General features: G+C 47.8%; 1 protein-coding gene across 21 annotated transcripts in view; it reads left to right on the top strand.

The window, feature by feature from the left end:
- Window positions 1-24,185, top strand: part of DHRSX (dehydrogenase/reductase X-linked) — a 321,810-nt gene that overhangs the window by 125,838 nt on the left and 171,787 nt on the right. For all 21 annotated transcript variants that reach the window (XM_032618749.1, XM_032618747.1, XM_032618752.1 and 18 more), the window contains exon 4: window positions 13,331-13,432. In XM_032618749.1, the coding sequence (XP_032474640.1) occupies window positions 13,331-13,432 (102 nt within the window). The remainder of the gene's footprint in view (window positions 1-13,330; window positions 13,433-24,185) is intronic.

The following is a 24,185-nucleotide window of genomic DNA, read 5'->3' as shown; positions in this document are numbered from 1 at the left end:
CCGTCAGAGACAGCCCCCCGTGAGGCCCTTCACAGATCGTCATTACGTTGAAATTAGAAACAGGTGCAGAAGCAGGTTCTGACGGTGAATAGGGTGAGTGGAAGGAGAGAGGCAGGACGCACCCTGGAAGGGCAGGCAGTGCACGGTCAACTCTTTGTAGGGTTTGGCACATAACACGGTTACGTAAGCCTGCGGCTGGACCAGAGATTTAAAAGCAACGTGGATGGCTTCTGTGTTATGTCAGCCGAACACACCAGCACAGCCTCAGGACCCGACTTACAGCCTTGTGTGTGCAGCGTGGCTGCAAACTGGCGGGGCTGAGGTCTATCCTCATGTCACACCGGTAGCAGCACTCCTAAAAAGAAGTGAGACGTGAGGCCAGCACTGCCCCGCTGGGACTGCCAAAGAGCTTTACGGGTGAGGACAAACCACATTTAGTGTCACAACTACTGTTTCTGGACCCCTTAATGAATTGTAGATAGTGTGCTGAGTTCTGGGCACATTTACAGCTCATGCCAGCCCGCAAAGGGGAAGGTTTTCTTTTTCTGCTATGGAATGAATGTGTGTCCATCCAGCATTCATATGTGGAAGCCCTCACCCCCGACGGGATGGTATCAGGAGATCCTTTGGGAGGTGATTAGGGTTTGATGAGGTCATGAGAGTGGGACCCCATGATGGGATTACCATCCTCATAGAAAGAGACACAGAGATTTTGTTGTCTCTCTCCGTCTCTCCCCCAGAAGGTGGCTGTCTGCAAGCCAGGAACAGAGAGCTCCCCAGAACCAATCATGTCGGCACCCTGATCTCAGACTTCCAGCCCCCAGAACTATGAAAAATGAATTTCTAATGTCTAAGCCCCCTAATCCTCTGGTTATGGTGGTCCAGGCTGACTGATACGACCCCAGAGCTCAAAGAGGTTGAGGGACCTGAGGGACCTGCCCAGAGTTACCCAGCCTTGGAGGTGGGATGGGGACTCAGGCAGTCAGGCTCGAAAGCCACTGAACAATGGAGCTGTTCTGCCCCGTCGAGATGAACCACGTCTTCCAGGGAAAGATGTGCCTGGATTTGAATTGGTGCGTTTGAGAACTTCCGTGGGATGCTGTTCAGCCATGCTGGTGATTGTGGACAAGTCTGAGAAGTTGAACTTCCCATGACGCAGTCTTTTATCAGGACAGGAGGAGGCTGCCCTCTCATGCAGAACCTCCAGGAACCCCACCAGGTTCTAATGGTGAAGACTGGAGCAATGTCCCCTTCTGCAGGAATTCCATTTTGGAGCAAGCTCAGAGAGTTCCTTTCTCTGCCTGCCCTCAAGGGAAATTACTTCACCAGTGCCTTCCTGACCTGGGGGCAGGGAAATACTCAATTCCAGCTCCCTCCATCCTTCTTGAATTTGAAGAATACTTTGCGTGGGGGGGGGTGGGTAATGGCGTTGGCTTTGCGGTTCCGTCCAGGTGCTAGCCAAGCCCCGTTGGTGGCCTTTGTGGTCCAGGTGGCTTTGCCTTGTTCTGAGAACAACGACTTCCCTGGTCACTCTGCACAGACATCCCCACAGCATGGGTCACTGGTCCCAAGGAGGACCAAGCCAGACAAACTGGTTAGAGGAGCCCAAGTACGGAACATCTTCAGCGCAGGTGACCTGGGTCTCACAATCCATGGGCATCATGGGTTGTCCCCATGATGGCCCCCAGAATTCACATGTTGAAGCCCTGACCCCCAGAACCTCAGAATGGGGCTGTATTTGGAGATGGGGTCTTGAAGCAGGGGATGAAGGTAAAACTGAGGTCGCTAGGGTGGGTCCTGATCCCATAGGACGGGGGTCCTTATAAGAAGAGGAGATCAGGACACAGATACACACGGAAGGACGACCCTGTGGACACAGGGAGAATACAGCCGTCTACACGCCCAGGAGAGAGGCCTCGGGAGGAACCAGCCCTGCCCACACCTGCATCTCAGATTCCAGCCTCCAGGACTGGGAGAAAATAAACGTCTGTTTTTACTCCACCCTGTTTGCAGAATTTCGTTACGGCACCCTAGCAAACTACTGCACCAGGGTCTCCACAATAGCACCTGTATCTGAAGCACACTGTTACTAGAAGCAAATATTAGGACAAATGGGAACGTTTTCATCGCGCCCCTTAAAAAAACCTGGCAGATCCTTGTCAAAGAAGGACGACTTTGAAATTAATTTCTGAAAAGATAACTAGGACTTTTTCTGTTTCCTTAAATGAGAGAACACTTTTTTAAGTGCACTGCATGGTGTTGGCTGTTTGGATCGGAGAACAAGGAAGGGGTGAGGCAATCCCACTTTTTTTAAACTTTTGGCCCACTTGTTGGTCTGGAGTGAGATGCCGTCTTCATCTTCTAGGTGTTTTGCTATATGAATACTTGAAAAGGTAATTCAGGACAGAGGGCGATCAGTGCCTCACAGGCAAGAAACGCAGAAACGTGAGAGATCCTGGTGGAATTTTGTCCCAGCGCAAGGAATCTGCCCATTTGCTCAGCCGGCCTCACTGAGGATGGAGTGTGTGTCTGTGCTGCTGACTTGACCATGCATGGTCCTAGCTGCTTAGTTTCTCAAAGATGTCAATTTACCTCCCCCAGCCCCCGCGGAGTGCAGACCTCCCCTTGATTTTATGACCTTCTGAGGGACCATCGTGCATGGCTGATGGGTAGACGCTGGAAGATCATTGTGTTGGTGGTCTCAGTTATTCTGGGGTCGCAAGGTAAAGCTTGCTTCTAGGCAGGCCATGGAGTTATTTGAATGTCCTGATATATATATTTTTTGCTATTTCAAATATTTATAAATCTGGGCCTTCCCTGGCGGTCCAGTGGTTAAGATTCCGTGCTCCCAATGCAGGGGGCCCGGGTTTGATCCCTGGTCGGGGAACTAAGATCCTGCCTGCTGCGTGGCCAAAAAAAAAAAAAAAAAAAAAATCATAAATCTAACGAAATCGCCTGTATCCTATGTTTTTTCAGGTGTCTGTGACAGCACTAAAAAGGTTCAGGTGAGCTCCTGATCTCACTGATGTGTTGTCTTATGGCTGCATTAATCTCACAGGAAGCTAAAGCAGGGCGAGCATTAGTCAAGACGCTTCGAGGACAGGACTCCACTCTCAGCATCGCACGAAAGCACACATCTCAGCCCGGGGTTCCGTGTTCCGTGTGGCACGGTGCGGGATGTACGATGCATTGGTTACGGCAGAATCCACGTTAGTACCGCTGCTTTGGCTGGACTTTGCTGTCACCTGTGGGCATGTCTCTGTCAAGTTAGGCAAGAGGAAACTCTCTCTCTCTCTCTCGCTCTCTTTTTTAATACGTAGCTTCAAATTCAGATGGGAATTCTATCTGTATCTTTTTCTGCATGGATAGTACTCTCTATTTCTAACTACATGTAAGGAAAATTATTTCCAAAATCCAGCACTTATTTCAGTACCAAGGGCTTGTCATGGGGAGTGAAGGGGAAGTAAAAAAGGCCATTACATATAAACAACAAAGGAGCTACTAAGGAAACACTGCAAGATACAATTATGAGGGCTAGTTGTGGATAGTATTAAAAAAAAACGTAATATACAGCTTTTAGGAATGTAAATCCATACCATCCTATAATATTTGTTCCAGATATCAGTAAGTGGAACTAACTCTTGAAGTTCATTTACAAAAAGGACCTAAGCAGAAATACAAGATTAGGACATTAAGTTTGCATTTGACAAAAGAAAAATCAGATAGATGTAGGTAATTACATACTGGCAAAAATAAATACAAGCTTTTGACATTCATGTTGCACACTGGATCACTGTATCCAAAAGACACCCTAGAATCACACCTCAGTGATTTATAATCAGTCTAGATTTCCCTTTAAAAGTATCTCTGGAGATTCATTATTGTCCTGTTTTATTTAGACAAGTGGCTTGGCCAAGAAAGACCAGCTGTAATTGATGTCGGACTAGAATGTATCATCACATATGGTGGGATTTTCTGCTATTCATTACTGCACACAAACCACTTAGTAAATTAGGCTAAAGTTTGGGTAGCACAATCTACTTTTAGTTGCTGATCAATACTGGAAAATGGAACTACTGGCAGGAAAAGTCCTGAAAAGTACTCCTTGGAGCCAGACGTGTTTCACGATGAATATTTTTCCAGATTTTAGAAAGATTGTAGCTTACACTCTGCCCATTATTGGCCATCCAGCTGGACTTTTAGTCGACAGGACATAATTGAACATCGTGCCAACATACGGCAGGATTAGAACTGTGTAGTACTATGTAGTTACTATATAAAAATAAGGCAGTTGACTTCAAATTTATCTATAGTCAGAAAAACGAGATTTTTCCAGCTAGGAATGTGAAACAATGCAGGTATTACTAATCTGTAAAGCTGCCTGGAGAAATCCTCAGTTTTTGTCCAGAGAATGTAGTTTTGCAAGATACGAGGGGGAGAAAAACAAGAGAGGCCACCCACTGTTATGTCCTTTCTTTCGTTTTTTTTTAAAATTTAATTTGGCTGCCTCGGGTCTCAGCGTTGGCGTGTGGGCTCAGTAGTTGTGGCTCGTGGGCTCTAGGGCGCAGGCTCAGTAGTTGTGGCGCACGGGCTTAGTGGCCCCATGGCATGTGGTGTCTTCCTGGACCAGGGCTCGAACCCGTGTCCCCAGCATTGGCAGGCTGATTCTTAACCACTGGACCGCCAGGGAAGTCCTGTTACATACTTTCTAGTCCAAAACAAAACTGTTTCTTGAAAAGCAAAGGGAAAAAAATGAAAGACTTGCAGAAGACGATCGTGTGCGTAAACAAAGAAAATCCACTGTCGGGCGGAACTGCAGACATCTGGAGAAAAGCAAAGCACGTTTTTGTCTCTTCGGGAAGGTTTAACAGCCTTGATGAATAGGTTCTCCCAAACGTTAATGTGTTGTCCTTTACGCCCTTGGGAGGGAAATGATGCAGAAAATCGCTGTGGCACCCTCAGGCAAATGATCGTCGTCATTGTGCACCTGCTGAGACTTCCGTCGTGATCGGAGCTTCAGACTCGACGGACGGAGGTGGGGACGAGGCGTGCGCTCGGAACCGGGAGTGCGGTGATTTCTGAGTGGGACGGATAAAATTGCGACGTTTCCCTCTTTCCCTCCACGACATGCATACCAGCTGAAGAGACGGTAACTGTGGCGAGCGAATGCCAATCCCAGGGCACCTCCTTCAAGAAATAGTCTTGAGACACTACCAAAAGAGATGACAGGCCGGTATCTTTGATGAATGTAGATGCAACAATTGTCAACAAAACGTAGCAAACTGAATCCAACCGTACGTCAAAAAGATCACGCACCCCACGACCACGTTGGATTCATCCCAGGGTCACAAGGATGGTTCAACATACGCAAATCAATCAGTGTGAGACACCACATCAACGAAAGAAGAGACAAAAAACACACCATCTCAAAAGAGATATTCTTTTTTTTTTTTTACTAGTCTATTTGATAAAACAAAAAGAATGAGTGAAAAAAAAGAACACTGGCACCAAGTACCATCACTAAAATGTGAGCAAATAAAAAGAATTCTTCTATATTAAAAAGAATCGAAACCCGGGGTTTTTCTGTTCCCAGTAGAAAGACAATAATGACACCTCTCCCTCTGCTCTCTCCTTTTCTTCTTTCCTCCCTCCATCCTTCGCGTCCTTGCTTCCTTTTTTTTTTTTGAAAAGAAATATTCTTTAAAATAGAATGGAACGACAACATTGTAAACCAACTGTACCGCAAAAAAAAAAAAAAAAAAAAAAAAAATAGAATGGAGCAGTGGGCGCCAGATACTGGGGTTGCCTGCGTGTCCGTGGAGACAGGGTGTAGGCAAAACCAAAACTAAACAACTTCCTGTTCTGAGATAATGTAAAACCGTGAAAACCTGTTACTGAAATGATTCCCTACTCCAGTTTTTACGAGATAAGCCCGAGAACTTTCTACAAGTGTAACTGTAGTGAACCGGACATCCTGCTTATGCAGTCAGTGAATTCTGTAGCTTCCCTCGGTGCCCAAAGAGTTTTACAGATGCTGAGGTATTAAGAGTGTTTCATTATCCGCCCCATCTCTGAAAACCTGAGCATAATAGGGCACATCAAGTCATGTAAGGGGTTCCCAGAGTCTGGAGTTTTTTCAGAGGAGCTTATTGAAGGAAAAGGAGGTGGGCAAGAGTGACAAGATGAAATGTGAGTTTGTATTCATGGGAAGCTAGGTCTGTGGTCCAGACGGTGTTCTGTAGGGGACCGGGGATGGAATGGCACTGAGTAGTGTCAGGTCATTGCTTGGGAACGGGATGGAGCTGCCATACGCATTGAGCACTACCGAGTCATTGAAGGGGAATGAGATGGGGCCGCTATACGCATTGAACACGACCACCTCATTGCTTGGGGATGGAGTGGGGCCGCCATACGCATTGAGCACTACCCAGTCATTGAAGGGGAATGGGATGGAGCCGTCGTATGCATTGAGCAGGCTTGGGTAGTATGGGTCCTGGCACGCATTCATAGCGGGGAGGTGAAGGTGGACCTTTTAGGGTCTTCTCATTCCTATTTATAACAAAATTAGGTGAGTGGGAGGACGAGAAAACAAACAGTCAACCCACAGGGAGAGTTCAGGGAATGCTCTTAGGCCTGTGGTCATAACTTCCAATGCAACCAGTAATTCACATTTTAAGTAGTTTGGAGATCTCATGATTCAATCTTATTTCAACAAGAAAGTTTCTACTCTGACCGTTCAACATTAGGGAACGTGTATGTTGCATGTGTGAGTTTGTGGTAATAAATGGTGACCACACAGTGGTGACTGCAGTCCAGGTTGATTTTGATACTTACCTATGTTATTATCTTTGAAAGTTACTATAAAATATAGGCTGTATTCCCTGTATTATACACTGTATCCTTGGAGCTTACTTTATACCTAATAATTTGTACGTCTCACTCCCTGTGGGTACAAACCTCCTTTAGGTCGTTGTTCATGTAACTTTCTCTTTGTACTGACTTCCCCCCGGTGCAAAGAGCAAAAGTGACAGGGAGGTCCTCCTGTTGGAGATCTACTGATGGAACTGGGTAGAGGGGACCCCAAATAAAGGAGCACTGCTTTGCATTATGCAAAGGTGGCCTCAAGATTCCTGCCCCCCTACAAGGTGTGCATGCCTTATGTAATCCCCTTCCCTTCTCTGTAGGTGGGGCCCAGGAATGATGGGGGTGTCACTCCCATGATTAGATTATGCTATATGACAGAAGCGAAGGGACTTTGGAGATAAAATTAAGGTCCAAAATCAGTTGACATTGAGTTAATCAAAAGGGAGACCATTGGATGGGCCTGGCCTAAACAGGTGACCTTGTGAGAGAGACTTGAAACAGAAGCAGAAATTTTTATGCTGGCTTAGAAAAAGCTGAGAGCTGTGTTTTGGGAGGGCCACGCAGCACAGAGCTGAGTGACCCCTTGAAGCTGAGAGCCACCTTTGCCCGACAGCCAGAAAGAAAACGGGACCTGAGCCCTACGACTGCATGGAACTGAATTTCATCTACAACCCGAGTGAGGCTGGAATAGGATCCCCAGCCACAGAGGATGACCCCAGCCCTGTTGACACCATGGTTTCAGCTTTGTGAGACCCGGAACAGAGGACCCTGCTCACCCCGACTCAGACTTCTGACGTAAAGAGCTGGGAGATGGTAAATGGGTGTTGTTTCCGACCAGGGAGTTTGAGACAATTTGTTACACAGTGTAGCTAGCTGATACCCATGGCTCCCTCTTGAAGCCCTCAATCCAGGGCCGAGTGAGGAGAGCCCTGCAGGCAGATGGGCGCCTTTACTCCCTGGATTCAACTTGTTAAAGCTGGTGTCTACACCCAAGTAAAGTAACCACACGACCTTCTCACCGGGGACTAAGAAAGGGGATCCTGAGAGCAACAAAGGAAGTTGGACATCTTTGTACATTTGTTTGTGTTCTCCTGGTAGGAAGTCTTTTCATCTCAATAAAAGCTGCTTATGAAGAACTTTTCCCATCCTGAACCCCACATTACTGGTGTTGTCCTGCTTCCTAGTGGACAGAAAATTTCACAAGTTAGAGTGCTGGTCGCATGGGTGGGAAGAGGGCGTATATTGGAGTTGGATTTTTCCCCTTTCTTCCATTTCTTGCCCGACACGGGGCTGCCCCAAAGCTTCCATTTGTAAAAGGAAACAAACAAACAAAAACACAAAAAACCCACAGCATCTGCAAAGCACAATCCATTGAGATGCCGTACAACGAGGTCTGCCCGCACTGGTCAAAGAGAAAAAGCAAATCCACCTTGTGGTGTGGAGTCACAGCCCCCGAGAAAGCACGTCAGCCAGGCCCCGTAGTTCCGAATGTGGTTGCTTCCTGAGATGTTTCCTGAGATGCTGTCAGTGATGCCGAGTTGCTCCAGGAAGACCGCCCTTGCGGGGGGGGGGGGGGGGGGGCGGGCAGGGTCTTCTGGAAGAGAGGCTGCGAGGAGTTCATTCCGCATGCGTGTCCTGGTCCTGATGCAGAGCTGTCCTCAGGTTGCTTTCTGGGTACAGCCTCCTATTCCGGGAAAACGCACCCCTCTCAGGACATGTCCTGGGGAGACATCCCCCTGTTTAGGAGCCATGGAAGGGTGCTCGTCACCAGCAGAACCAGAGAGAAAACTGCTCATTGGTTTATTCACTTTTCTCACTGTGTGCCTGGGATTGCTCTGTGTCTCTGACTCTCTCTCTGTCTCTCTGTCTCTCTGTCTCTGTCTGTGTCTCTGTCTCTCTCTCTCTCTCTGTGTCTCTCTCTCTCTCTCTCTCTCTCTCTCACACACACACACACACACACACACACACACACACACACACACACACACACACACAGAATAATCTCCCTCGGTCCGTTGTCCCTATCTGGTTTTAGGGGCAGCTTGGTTCTGTTTCCTACCTAGAAAATAGCATCTCACATCTCAACAGACTTGAGTCTGTCTGTTTGTCTAGAACAGCCAACAGGTGTGTATATGTCACGTTTATTTTTAAGGAATGAATTATTTTTCTGGTTGACAGGCATTTGATCTATTTCTGGTGAATTCGTTTCTGCCCGTAGAAACGACGCGCATACAAATGCTCTTACACACATCACCTGGTGGACAGGGGTGAGACGTTTTCTAGGGTATATACGCCTAGGCGTGGAATTGCTCAGTCCAATGCTACACACATATTCAAAATGATTGTGTAATATTACATTCTTTTCCAAAGATCTGGACCAGTTTATATTCCAGAGAGCAACGTATACTGCTGTATTCTGTATCGTCAGCAGCCTTGGTAACGCGAGGTCTGACGTTTTTGCCACCTTGGTGGATGTGAAGTGACATCGTCTGGCTTTCATCTGCATTTCCCACTTGCTGTTGAGACAGCGTGTCTTTTAGGGTGTGTATTTGGCATTCAGTTTTCTTGGGGCGTCCTTGCTCGTGTCTTGTCCATTTTTTCATAAGGTTGTTTGTCCTTTTCATATCACTTTATGGGTCTTTCACCTCTGTCTTTTAAATAGAGAAATATAGGGAAAGGTGGGAGGCAGGCTGTGATAACCAAGCTGTTCTCCTCCTGGGTGCATCCTGGTCCTTTGGGAGCCCCTGTTCCTCTGTCTGGAGTGAAGACGGGGCCAGGACTCCGGAAGCTGCATCCCTGCCTGGCATGGATGGAGCAGCTGGCAGCTCCCTGAATTCGTCTGTGATGAAGCCGGACAGTGCTTGCTGCCCTGACACACAGGCAGCATGAGCCCCGTTCCCTGTTGGAGAGAGGGAGGGGCAGATTTTCTGGGACCCGCTGGCCCCGTGTACGGGGGCTGTGCTTGGTGTCGGGATATTTGAAAGCTGCCCTCACCTGAACCCCCTTCACCATAAACGGTGCCTCTCAGCCTTTCAGGGTCTTGGTGGCCCTAAAATTACCCCTGTTAGGTTCCAAGGCAGGTAGTGGTTACGGTGAGATGCACAGAACCAATTCTAGGAGCACTTTCACGGCAGAAATCATCTCTGAACAGGCAGCCTCTCTAAAAATCATCTTGTGTTTTGCTCATACGTGCTTATGTTTATCCCAGTGGAAACGTTTTAATTTACATTCTTGTTCGTGATTTTTTCCTTCTCTGAGTATTGATGTCAACTCCCCTCTCCTGGTGCTATTTCTTTGCAGATTTTTGTATCAGAACAAGGCACACTTCATAAAAAGAATCAACTCAGGTTTCCACCCCCCCCCCGCCCACGTGTTCTAAATCAGTCAATAGAGGTGGGATTATCTATTTTTTGAAAGTCAGACAAAATTTGCTAAAATACCATGGACACTGTCCCCGCCTTTTCTGGATGTCATTCTTTCATCTTTCTCTTTCTCCCATATTTGTTGCTCTGATCAGTCCTAATTTCCTTGATTAGGTCGTAACAATCAGCATTTTTCTCAGAAAAGCATTCATTTCCTTGAGATGTTCATATTTGACTTGTAAATCTAGCATATTATTAATATCGTGGGAAGCACACACCTATCATTTTAAAATCTTCTTCCTACGATAGACTCGTCCCTATTTGTAAATTTGCATTTTCAACCTTGTCAGATGTATTATCCACAGTCTTCTCTGGGTCTTTGTTTCTGTCTTCTTCTTTTTTTTTTTTGTCTATCGATCTGTCAGATGCTCAAAGACATACACTCATTTCTCCCATAACCATTTTGGTTCTGTCCACTTCTCCCCGCATTCCCAAGAGTTCCTGAGAAACAGACTGCGATATTGTGTTATTCTGAGAACATGGCACGTGACTTCAGATTGACTGGGCGTTGGACCCACAGATAACGATCCACGTTGCCCCATTAATATTTTAGTCCCGAATCATCTCCACCTTATGTCAGTAGGGCCAGCCCTGCTTGATTTCTCCTTGTTTGCCTGATACTTTGCAGCCTTTTAATTTTCAATCCCTGCTTTAAAAAACTCTGTAATGAAATATCCAGGAGAACTCTGAGTGTGGTCTTCCCATACGAGGCTACCATCTTGGTTTTGCATCCTGACCAGCCCCCTTGGGGTTCACGCTTACTCTTTCGAACTGCACCCCTACCTGCTTCCTGGGTTTCCTGTTTTGCTACCCGGACAACTGCTATACCTCCTGTGTTCCAGTCCTCTGCATGGCAGACGTTCTAGTTCTTACTTCCTACGGGTCTCTTGACCATTCTCAAAATATCGCAACCTTCATTTCTCTAATTATCCAGATAGAAGTGAAGGTGTTCGTGATGGCACCCCAGGTAAAATGAAAAATGTCACTTGTGTCTCCTTCTCCCTGCCAGGAGCCCTGCTGTGTCAATTACCCCTGTCCCCCTCACCATGTGCGTTGTTGGGGGGATGCAGCCCCTACTTGGGTTTTAGGTGAGCCCCTAACATGCATGAGTCCCCGTATCCTGTCAGTGATCAATCCTGGTACTTCGGCTCGATGGGGGGCAGACCTTACAGTTTGCAACTTGTCTTGGGCGTTTCTTTTCTCAGAGATGGAGCCCTTAAAGCCTCCTGGTCTGCAGGGAACAGTCTGCCCCTCTCAGCGGTAGGGCTTGATTTGAGGGCTCATATTCCCTGTGCAGTGTCACCCCATCATCCTGCCGGTGATGCTCTTGTAGAGGTGAGGGGTGGGGACCAGCTCCTCAAAGGATGTAGAAAGTGGGTGCTAATGACAAGAATGGGCAGAAAAGCAAAAGCCAGTAGCTCCTTCACAAGGCAGCGCTCTCAACTTAGAACGTCAGTCCTCATGTTTCTGGTCATTTCTGACCCTTTTCCCCCAAGGAGCAGGGAAAACTCATCTTCTGACATTTCGAAGATCCAGTAACAGTGCTGTGTTTCTGGAAGCCGAGCGTGTGGGTCCACCCATCCTTTTACCGTGGGTTCGAGTTATTAGCAGTAGTGTGAGTTTTCCTTTTTTTTTTTTTTTTTACATTCTTGGGAGTGTTTCAGGCGAAAGTTAGAACAGTGTGTCAGGAATGCCTGTCCAGATGGCACCGTGTTCTAGAGCAGAACTTCCAAACGCCCTGTGGCAAAGCTCCCTTGTCCCCAGTCTGTCACAGCCTGATGCCGTTGGAGACAATAGAAAGGAATTACGAGAAAAAAATACATGTAAGAAACATGCAAAACGATAGTGCCCAGTGTCGCTTTTTTTTTTCCCACTGGATTCAGCAAACATAAAATGACTGTTGATTTTTTTTTTTTTAATTTCTAAACGCATCCTCGATTTCTGAACGTGTCCCCTGGCAGACTTGTAACCAACAGATCACAGGATGGTGCCCGTCCATAGGCCACGCTGAGTAACTCTGATCCAGGAGCATGCCCACCCCGACTCCCCCTATAAATTTTTAGGGAAAATACTTTAATAAACGTATACACTCGCTTGTCCTCAGTGGCTGTGTGACTTGGCCCGCATAGGTTCCATTCTCCGTGCTCAAGATTATCTTAAAATGTCTCTTCTGAGTGAACACTAACATATGTGTTGCAAAATATGTACCTTCCCCAGCGAGTACTTTCGCTGGCTCTCAGGTGTAATTATATTTAAAACTTCCTACAGAAACCGCAAACCAACAAAACCCTGCAGGCGTGTCTCCCCCCTGAGATGTATGGCACCGTAGGTGCTGGTCCTTAGGATGTGGAAGCCGTACTCCCCTCTGTTCCTGGGTCCTGGGACCACGGATATCCCTGTGAGCATCTTACCAAGAGCTGGGCCTGGGGAGACCCAAAGCGGTCCTTCAGCAGAGCCAGCTGCGGCAGTGCAAGGACCACACTGCTGCAGAAAGACCCAGAAAACTGCCTTCCACTCAGAGGGGTTGTCTGGCCTAAGTTACCCTCTGGACCGCAGGATCGTCTTCTGAGCTCACATGGTTGTTGGATGAACTCAGTCCTTTGAGGTTGTAGGTCTGAGGTTCTGACTGTCCTGCTGGCTCTTGAGTGGGAGCTGTTCTCAGCTCCCAGGGGCTGCCCTGAGGGTCTTGCCCCATGGCCCTCTCCCAACGAGGCAACTTACTTCTTGCAGAAAAGCAGGAGAATCTCTCTTCCTCCAGTCTGCTTGCAAGAGGGAATATTGTGTAATGAAATACAGTCATAGGAGTGGCATCCCAGAATCTTTGCCGTATAAGAGGACACAGTCCCACCCACACTCAAAAAGAGGGCATCGTCAAGGACGTAACTCATAGAGGGTCTTCTTAGCGTATGTTGCCCACAATGGGCCTTCCTCTTTACGCTAATCCGGTGTTACTTCCCAGGAGGGATAGAAGTTAACCTCTTTAGAAATCGTCTTAGCATCTGTGGTAAATTGGAGGATAACCACGCATTTTTGTCTTTCTCCAGTGGAATTTCTGTATTGTGACCTGGCGTCCATGAGGTCCATTCAGCAGTTCGTCCAGAGGTTCAAGATGAAGAAAATCCCACTCCACGTACTGGTCAATAACGGTGAGTTCTGGTGAAATCTAGAGGTTAATTAAGACACAGACGCGAGCTCTAGCGGTCCCTTGGGAAAGCGGGATTCCCAAGGAAATATATGTTGCAATGATTGACACTGCTTGGTTCCACTGATGTGTTTGGCTTTCGTTATCAGAATAATCAATTTTAGGATGTTGCTTTGAAATGATGTAAAGTGTGATGATGTGTCCTGTGGATTTGATAACTTGGACAGGTCCACTTGGGCTAAGATGTATGAGGGACATGCAAAGGGCTGGGTGTTTTCACAAGGGTTATTTTATTAAAGCCTCAGTGTGTTTCCATGACAATCGTCATCTGGGCTCCAGACCGTCACGCCCAACTGTCTCTTGACGTCATCCTTACAGCCAGCACTCTTCAAACGTACATGTGGAGTCCACATCTCCCCTCCCCCTGCCTTCCACCCACCTCCTGGCCACGGACCACCCAGAGCCCTGTTGTCAGCCACGCTGAGCTCTTAAGAGCGTTGGAAACACGTCTGCTTTCTCACTTCCCTGCCCTTTTCCCTGCCTCTTTCTCTCTTCCACTGCTACAGTCACCTTGTTTCATACAAGTTCATCCAAACTCTCCACAGAGAAACACAATGATTAACTTCTCCAAACAATAAATGTAGATAACGAAAACTATTGTAAGCCTCCTGGAAAACATTTGTGCTGGTAGAATTTAAATTCAAGTCTGAATTTGCTTTCAGACTTGGAGAATCCAGTGTATAAAGGAGGTAAATAGTTAAATTGATACAGTAGAGACTTCCTTGGCGGTCCAGTGATTAACGCTCTGTGCTCCCAATGCAGGGGGCACGGGTTCAATCCCTGGTCGGGGAACTGAGATCCCGCATGCCGCACAGCGTGGCCAAAAATAATTTAATTAATTAATTAAAACAGTAGAAGGAATCGACATAAAAGTGAGTTACAGCCACTGTACTTTTTCCCCAAGTATATAAAACATTTGTCAAATTATTTGTATTTTGGTTTTTTTTAATGTCTTTTATTCTGTTTCTAAGATTTTCTCTTTTCCAGTGTTCTTAAGCAATTTTATGGATTCATTTATTTATTTTGGTCACGCCCCGTGGCTTGTGGGATCTTAGTTCTCCGACCAGGGATTGAACCCAGGGCCACGGCAGTGAAAGCGCTGAGTCCTAACCACTGGACTGCCAGGGAAGTCCCAAATTATTCATATTTTGGATGGCAGAGAAAACTAGGACCCTTGTGATTATACTGAGCCGCCCCTGGATAATCCAGGGTCATTTTCGCATCTAAACATCCTTAAGCTAATCCCTTCTCGGAAGTCCCTTCTGCTGGTGCCCCTTTTTCGGAGGGACCCTACGCGCAGTGCCGGGGATTAGGATGTGTGGACACATCTCAAGGCGAGGGAGCGTCGTTCCCCCTCTTGAGGCCGTGACACTGTCCATCTGATTCTGGCTCCCGAGATCTGCTTGTTGTCATTTCCTCACCTTTCTCTTTGTCTTGCGTATTCTATCTTTCTCCCGTAATACTAATGGGGTTGGCGGTCAGGGTCAGATAGAGATACTGCTGTTCAATCCACTTGTTTAATTAGAAATTCCCACTTAAGGGAAATGCACGGGATATAAACTGTGTCTCCAAAGCTACACGTATGCATCTGTGGCTTTTTTTTTTACATCTTTATTGGAGTATAATTGCTTTACAATGGTGTGTTAGTTTCTGCTTTATAACAGAGTGAATCAGTTGTACATATACATACGTTCCCATATCTCTTCCCTCTTGCATCTCCCCCCCTCCCACCCTCCCTATCCCACCCCTCCAGGCGGTCACAAAGCACCGAGCTGATCTCCCTGTGCTATGCGGCTGCTTCCCATTAGCTATCTACCTTACGTTTGGTAGCGTATGTATGTCCATGCCACTCTCTCGCTTTGTCACAGCTTACCCTTCCCCTCCCCGTATCCTCAAGTCCATTCTCTAGTAGGTCTGTGTCTTTATTCCTGATGTGTGGGTACCTATGAAACACCTACAGCTAATACCATTTCCCTCTACTTAGCCCGGCAAAGTACTCTGCGTGTCGTTGATGCTGGCAGCTCTTCTGGGAAGGTTCAAAATGAATTTAACGTACGCTCGGTTGGTATTTTTCAAGTTCGCCAAGATGATTATGCCTTAGACCTCTTTGCAGAAATAAAGGCTTTCCAAGGACATGGCCACTCGGGATCCTCAGCCCTGGGGTGGGGTTCCTTTGGTGGGTGTTTATCTGTGTCCTCCTTGATTAGAAAGACAACATTACAAGTTGCCACACGTACCGGTGAGTTACATGGAGGGGCCGTGGAGACGTGTGGAGCCACACATCTTCTTCCCACGTTAAATCTAACACCCTCAGGAATCAGTGACGGCAGCGCGTGCCCCGTATGCTGCCGTCGTGCAGGATTCCTGAGATTTTACAGACACAGGCACAACAGAACTGAATATCCACTGAGGGTCTTTTCTGCAGGTTCAGTACAGCCTTCCATCTGCCAGGAAGTAGGGGAAATTATGCATCTCAAATCTGATGCCTTTCTCCAACGGATCTCTGCTTTGGGTCAACAGAATTTTAGTGAGAAATATTTGCTGCAGTGGAGAGAGCTCTGGGGAGAATACCGTAGGCAAGACCTACCAATGTGTTCTCCATAATGCACCCTCGCCGTTAAGTTGCTGGGGTTTTTTAAAAAATAAATTTATTCATTTAATTTATTTTAGGCTGCGTCGGGTCTTCATTGCGGTGCACGGGCTTCTCATTGCGGTAGCTTCTCTTGCTGTGGAGCACGGGCTCTAGGTGCACGGGCTTCAGTAGTTGTGGCTTGTGGGCTCTAGAGCGCAGCCCCAGTAGTTGTGGCGCACGGGCTTCGCTGCTCCGCGGCATGTGGAATCTTCCCGGACCAGGGCTCGAACCCGTGTCCCCAGCATTGGCAGGCGGATTCTTAACCAGTGCGCCACCAGGGAAGCCCAAGTTGTTGTTTTTAAAGGGAAAGCACTTTAAGTAATTTTATTTAGTTTTATATACAATGCTCTGTTGACCGTTCTTTTTTTTTTTTTACGTGAAGTATAGTTAATTTACAATGTTGTGTTTCAGGTGTACAGCAAAGTGACTCAGTGATACACACACACACACATATATATGTGCTATTTCAGATTCTTTTCCATTATAGGTTATTACAAGGTGGTGAATACAGTTCCCTGTGCTCTACAGTAGGTCCTTGTTGTTTATTTATTTTTTATATAGTAGTGTGTATCTGTCAATCCCAAACTCCTAATTTATCCCTCCCCCCGACCCTTTTTCCTTTGGTAGCCATAAGTTCTCTATGTCTGCGAGTCTGTTTCTGTTTTATAAATAACTTCATTTGTATAATTTTTGAGATTCCACATATAAGTGCTATCATATGACATTTGTCTTTCTCTGTCTGACTCAGTTCACTTAGTGTGATCATCTCCAGGTCTATCCATGTTGCTGCAAATGGCATTATTTCATTCTTTTTTGTGGCTGAGTCATATCCCATTATATATGTGTGCCACATCTTCTTTATCCATTCATCTGTCCATGGACACTTAGGTTGCTTCCATGTCCTGGCTATTGTAAATAGTGCTGCTATGAACTTTGGGGTGCATGGATCTTTTCACATTATGGTTTTCTCTGGATATATGCCCAGGAGTGGGATTGCTGGATCATATGGTAGCTCGATTTTAATTTTTTAAGGACCCTCCATACTGTTCTGCATAGTGGCTACACCAACTTCCGTCCCCACTAACAGTGTAGGAGTGTTCCCTTCTCTCCACACCGTCTCCAGCATTTATCTGTAGTGCCCTTGAGTTTTGAGATGACTCCAGTCATCGTACGGTGGTCCCGTGTTCCTTTTCTCTGCAGATTTTAAACCCCACATGCATGACTCTCGGGAAGGTAGTGTGTCTCTGGAAACCAGGACAGAGTTGCATTTGGACCTGGGGAGGCTTGCTGCTGGACCTCTTTTCACACCCTCTCTCTTCTTCAGAGAATCTCATCCGCACGTTGGCTGACCTTCAGCCCAGATTTAACTCCTTCATCCAGATCTTTCCGCTGAACTCAGCACCTCTTGTTTTTGGTCAGTGCCCCAGAGACACCTCAAGGCGACAGAACCAGTGTGGGATTCCTGAGCCCCTAAAGGACACTGGCTCTTGGGAAAATCCATTTCCTTACTGTTCCCAGCTTTGTTGTCCAAATTCCTTAGCTCGTGGCCCCTTCCTGCATCTTCGAAGCGAGCACAACAGCACCGTCACATCGCCCTCTCCCTCCAACCTCTGCCTCTGTCCTCACACCTCCTTCTCTGAGTCTGACCCCCTGCCTCCCTGCTATAAAGGACTGTGAAATTACACTGGGCTCACCCAGGGTCAGCGCCCCAGGTCAAGGTCATTAATGTAATCATATCTGTAGACTCCCTTTTGCCAGGTCAGGTGGCATAGTCACAGGTTCCACAGAGTAGAACAACATTTTGGGGAACATTATTCTGTCCACCACACCCACCTTCTTGGTGATTCACACGCAGGAACCATACAGTGATAAGAGCCCTTGACCTCATGCAAATCATTCTCTAGGCAGGAGACAAATGTTAAACAAAGACTTATTCTGTGAAATGCCTGACCCTAGAAAATGCCTCTTACAGCGTGACACAGGGTCGTGTAAAGAGAAGACGGCATCATTAGGTGTGATTAAATTAAATGCCACGCGTGGGATTTCCCAGCCCGGACTCCTCCTAACGCCATTTCCCAGAGTCGGAAATGAGAGTCCAGTTATTACAGGACGATTGGCTGAAATCACACGTGGTGTTCGCTCCTGTCGTGTGGTACCCTTTATCTTTCAAAATGTTGGCCGGGTCGGGCACATTCTTGGCTCTGGGGGGGTTTCTTCTGCGGACTTAGGACGGTGCTTCTCGGAACCCCATCTGGGTCCCTGTAGGGAGGAGCCCGGTTCTGTAGGACTTGGAAGTAACAGCCTCTCTGGCTTCAGACAGAAACTTCCAGGAACGATGTGCCCTGGGGCGGAGGTTATACTGGTGCGCATAATGGCTGCCCACTCCCCGCGGTGCTGGGCAGGAAGGCTGTCGGGTCCCTCAGAAAGAGGATCCCTGCTTTGCAGAGCCTCTGTGTCTCTTGGAGATGCCGCAGGGCCACAGAAGTGTTGGCGCCCCCTGGACTTAGGAAGGGGCTTCCCCCTCTGGTACCCAGGATGGGTGGACGGCTCCAGGGATAAATGCCTCTCGGGCCAGGGGTTAGCCAGGAGGGTCCAGTCCAGACTGAGAATGGATTCATTACCAGCCCAGTGTGCCCGGGGCTCGGGGCAGACTTAGCTGATTTGGGGGAAGTGAAGGATCTTCTCATTCATCTCGTGGCTTGGTTTGTACACGAGGGTTTATCTTTGCTGTGTTCAAACGACAGTTCTGAAGGGACGGATATGGGGGAGATTCTGAGTCAGCAGGTGCCACGGGGCTTCCCAACTACAGGACTTCTCAGAGGGGAGCCCTGTCGATGGTACTGTTGGTGTCCAGGAGGGTCTGCAGAGTTTCTGAAAACGATATGCCTGGGACCCTCCTCTGGGATATTAACTACCGACCCCCTCCCCGCCCCAAGGTGATGGGTTCGGAGGAGTTGGGTTAATAGGACAAACTCCTGTTCACCCATCAACTCTCATGGAAAACAGCCCCAGCTGTGTCCCACAGAGAAGACGTCCGAGGGCCACGTCTAGCTAGACTCCGTGCTTTGCATTTCTAAATTTTATTCCTAAAGAGAGCCATCAGGATTTTGCAAACGTTTGGTGTTTCAGATGCGGAATATTTCTGCACTCGCTAGCGTGACATAAATAGAACCAGACCGCCTCTCTCTGGCTGTGGGGAACTCAGGAGAGAAGCTGAGGATTTATCCAACCCAAGAATGATCTGCGTCCTGCCGAGCTGGTCAATATTTATCATTTATTCACATCCATACTGATTTATCTCGTTTCCCATCCGTGTGCCAGCACTCGGGTAGATTGGTAACCAGCCCTCAGGACTTCAGTTTTAGCCTTGTAGGAGTTGTCCCCGTAACGCGCGTGGATATATTTCTCAAGACCAAGAATTACTAAAAATTATGTTTTTCCCTCCAAATCAATATGTCGGTGGTAACCCTGAAAAATCACAAAGATGCTTGCCCGGCCAGGTACGTAGGAGCCCAGTTTTCGGTATAGTTCTTCATTCGTTCATTAATTTGTATCCTACGTCAGCATGGAGAACCAGGGACCAGGTACACTTAGAGCCAGTCTTCCCGGCAGTGGCCGCCATGGCCTTGGCACCGACAGGGTGGTCAAGAAAGCAGGGATTCGGGGCCCAGTTCTCGGGGGAGGGGTGCAGATGCCCGAATACTTTCCTTATTTATGTGCTCGGCGTTTCCTCCGAGGAAGAGGCGACTGATGTGTCTCTTGGGAGACCGGTGACTCACCGTGGGTGCCTTTATCCTTGGAGGGTTGGATGTGGATATGTGTGGACCACCATCGGCGCCTTCTGTTTCTCTCCCGGGGTTTGTGTCTCCCCGAGGGAACCGTTGCCCGCTGTGTCGTGCTTTCCGGGGCGCTCCTCCTGCCTTTGGGAGCGGAAGGCGCCTCTGCTGGTGGGGGAGCTCGCAGGGCTGTTGGACGTGATGGACCCAGATTCCGTAAGTGCCACGGGAGTAGGGGAGGCTGCCCATCCTGTGTCCCTGTTCAAGGGCCTCCTTCTTCCAAAGCCCTTGCTTTGGTGAGCATCCAGGAAGGGGGTCCAAAGATGCAGTGGTTTTCTAATTACCCAAATGCTCCAGCATCACTTAATTCAGGAGCTCTTTTTTTAAAAAAATTTTTATTGGAGTAGAGTTGATTTACAATGTTATGTTAGTTTCATGTGTACAGCAAAGTGCATCAGTGATACATGTACGCACCCTTTTTTAGATTCTTTTCCCGTATAGGCCATTATAGAGTATTAAGTAGAGTTCCCTGTGCCCTACAGTAGGTCCTCGTTGGTTATGCGTTTTAAATATAGCAGTGTGTACGTGTCAATCCCAATCTCTCAATTCATCCCCGACCTTCCCCCCTTGGTAACTATCAGTTTCTTCTGTGTGTCTGCATCTGCTTTGCACGTAAGTTCATCTCTACTGTTTTTCTAGATTCCACGTAGACGTGACGTCATATGGTATTTGTCTTTCTCTGTGTGACTTACTTCACTCAGTATGATCACCTCTAGGTCCAACCATCTTGCTGCAAATGGTGTTATGTCATTCTTTTTCTATGGCTCAGTAATATTCCATTGTGTATATGTACCACATCTTGTTTATCCGTTCCTCTCTTGATGGACACTTAGGTTGCTTCCATGTCTTAGCTATTGTAAACAGCACTGCTGTGAACATCGGGGTGCGTGTGTCTTTTCGAACCAGAGTTTTGTCCAGATATATGCCCAGGAGTGGGATTGCTGGAGCTGGTAGCTCTGGTAATTTTTAGTTTTTTAAGGAACCTCCATCCTGTTCTCCATAGTGGCTGCACCAACTTACATTCCCACCAACAGTGTAGGAGGGCTCCCTTTTCTCCACGTCCTCTCCAGCGTCCATGATATATAGACCTCTTGATGATGGAGCCGTTTTATCCTCAGACGGAATGGGATGGGTTTTAGCCCCTTCGCTGTGTGCGAGGCGCAGTGAGTCGATGCTGAAATTGTCTCCTTTTCAGAAGGGTTTTCTGGGTGGGAGGGAGATGCTGCTTTTGAGGCACCCTCCCCGAGAGGACGCATGCTTCTGCTGCCTCACTTTGATGTCTTTTTGGAAACAGTGCAACACAGGAGCTCTTAACAGAGTAGGCGTTTCCGATCCCCTGGCCCCAGGTGTCCTGGCTGTGCTTATAGCGGGTCCCCAGGGGGTATTTCTAGTGCGCATAGTTGCTCGTTGCGGAAACATCCTCAGTAAGTGGTGGCATCTCTGCCGTGGCCGTGGGGGCGTGGGGCGGTCTGTCCTCTGTGGTGACAGGGAGATGACAGTGTTGGGAACACAGTACGAGGCTGACCTGTGGACCTGTCCACGTGATGCTCTAGCCAGTGTTTTCTCCATTGACTTAAGGATGATTTGGGACACACTCATGTGCTCTTTGAAGCGCAACATTTTCACTGGCCCAGGATGTGACTGTGTTCGGTACCCCTAAGCACTCAGCCCCAGTACCCGGGTCCTGCTGGGCTGACAAACACCTGGGTTCATTGCCACCCCCGGTCCTGCCTCAGATCACAGGCTTCCCTCCATCTATAGATTTTCCCCGAGACACATGGGCACCTCCTTTCCTGGTCGCGTTCTGTAGGTGGATTCAGAACCCTCATCCCTTTCCAGAATCTTCTATCCTTCTTTCCGAACATTTTTGCATTCCTCTGTTGACTGCCTTGGTTGCCTGCTTCCAGACGTCTTCACTTTTGCGTTTTTAGTTCCACTGATGGTAAAGTCTCTGGATTCCAAATTTGCGGCAGACCCCAGCTCTGGAGGTAGGTTTCGTGGTCAGCCCTGGACTGATGGTGGATTGTCTGCAAGAGTTTTCTAAGATGTTCCTCGTGTTCTGGACTTAAACCTTCATGTAGCCATTGGGCACCAGCTAGAATATACCCTTCTCTCTCTCCCTCTCTCCCTCTCTCCCTCTCTCCCTCTCTCCCTCTCTCCCTCTCTCCCTCTCTCCCTCTCTCCCTCTCTCCCTCTCTCCCTCTCTCCCTCTCTCCCTCTCTCCCTCTCTCCCTCCTCCCTCCCTCCCTCCCTCCCTCCCTCTCTCTCTCTCTCTCTCTCTCTCTCTCTCTCCCTCTCTCCCTCTCTCCCTCTCTCTCTCTCTCTGTGTCTTTATCTCTCTCTGTCTCTCTCTCTCTCTCATTCCCTGCCCCTCTCTTTTCCCCCGTAAGGCAAATAACTCTCTCTCATCCTCTCCTGATTGGGACACATCTATTTTTTTTTCCTTCTCTATAAGGAATAACACATGGTTTATTTTTAAGTGAAAGACTTCATTTTGAATAATAATATACATATCGTTCATGCCATTTACTTTTCATGGTGCGTCGCTATATATGGAAGTAGACAGAGAAAAAAATAAACGTTAGAAATACCTAAGCATGGAAATACACAGGCAAAGAAGACATTTGATACATCTCCATGAACAAGCATCATCGGCCAGTATCCATTAGAAAAGCATGAAAACCATGCAGAGAGTCTGCCCACATCCCAGCAGGCAAGTGCAAACAGTACACGTTATAGTTTCTTGGATACAAAACGTATACGTTTTCTTTGGATTGGAAACATCCTACAGACGAGTGGCTTGGCTTTTCTATGCAAGGCAAAACTTATCTATAGAAGTAAAAACAGTGGGGGAATTTCCTGGCAGTGCACTGGTTAAAACTCCGTGCTTTCACTGCCAGGGCTCGGGTTCGATACCTGGTCGGGGAGCTAAGATCCCATAAGCTGTGTGGCACAGCCGGAAAATTAAAAAAAAAAACACAGGTACAAAGCGTAGAAGCCATCTGTGACGATGAGATATTCCAGGCCACAGACGTGTGTCCACTCACCAATCAAATGCATCCATCAACGAGCAGATTGTTTTGGGGGTGCACTGTGCAGCTTTGCGGGATTTTAGTGCCCAGCCCAGGGATCGAACCCGTGCCCCCTGCAGTGGAAGCGTGGAGTCCCAACCACTGGACCTCCAGGGAAGTCCCTAGCAGATATTTTTTTATGGCTTCTTTTACTATGTGTCAGTTCGCAGAGGCTGCTGTTTTCACGGATGGTCACTAACAAGGGTGACCATGTGAAGCCCTGACATGACATCGTCCCTTTATCCACTTAAAAAATACAAGTGCAGCGACGTGGGTGAACCTTTAAAATCTCTCCCTCAGCATGCTCCAGACGTTCAGTAAATATTGTTGCAGTTAGATCTGCTACCCAGGGAGCTGTCTAGGACATTTTGCTTTAAAAATGGAAACCAGGGACTTCCCAGGTGGTCCAGTGGTTAAGACTCCGCCTTCCAATCCAGGGGATGTGGGTTCCATCCCTGGTCGGGGAACTAAGATCCCACAGGCCTTGTGGCCAAACAACCAAAGCATAAAACAGGAGTCATATCGTTACAGATTCAATAAAAGAAATTTTAAGAAAATGGTCCACCTTAAAAAAAAAAAAAAAAGAAACCGGAGTGATTATTCTCAGCATCTCACTTTATTGTGGGCTTAGTCGTGGGCAGGGACCCCGGGAGTTTTTTGGGGGTCCAGCCTCCGTGGGGCTGTAGCCCTCACACAGCTTCCCCGGTGGATGAACCCCAGGATGGGCTAGACGCTTCTGGAACACGGTGGGTGGGCAGCTGTGTGCATGGCCGCGATGTCCTTGCTGTTGCTTTAAAAATATGTTTTCCCTAAGGATGCTATTTCCACCCAGTCCTTGCTCAGATGACTGTGATGATTTCCCAACTCACCTTGAACTCGTGCTGTGCCCAGAGCATCCTCACTGTTGCTCGGGGTCAGTGAGTTTCTGCTAGAATCTGTCAGCAGAGCTTGTATGCAACGACGATCCATGTTGGCATGTCCCCAGGGCTGCGTCATTGCCGCACGTGTCCTGTCTTGTACATTCTCGTTAGGAAATACGTAATACGGAGTGGGACGGATGGAATAGGTACAGCCTCAAGGAGATCGGGGAGGGGTTGCCCTTCAGCTCAGGTCACCACGAAGCGGACCACGGGTGCCCCAGCGAACATGAACACGGAT

The sequence above is a fragment of the Phocoena sinus genome, chromosome X (assembly GCF_008692025.1).
Source record: "Phocoena sinus isolate mPhoSin1 chromosome X, mPhoSin1.pri, whole genome shotgun sequence".
NCBI lineage: Eukaryota > Metazoa > Chordata > Mammalia > Artiodactyla > Phocoenidae > Phocoena > Phocoena sinus.
The sequence above is the reverse complement of the archived record's forward strand: the minus strand, read 5'-3'. Positions and strand labels throughout refer to the sequence as shown.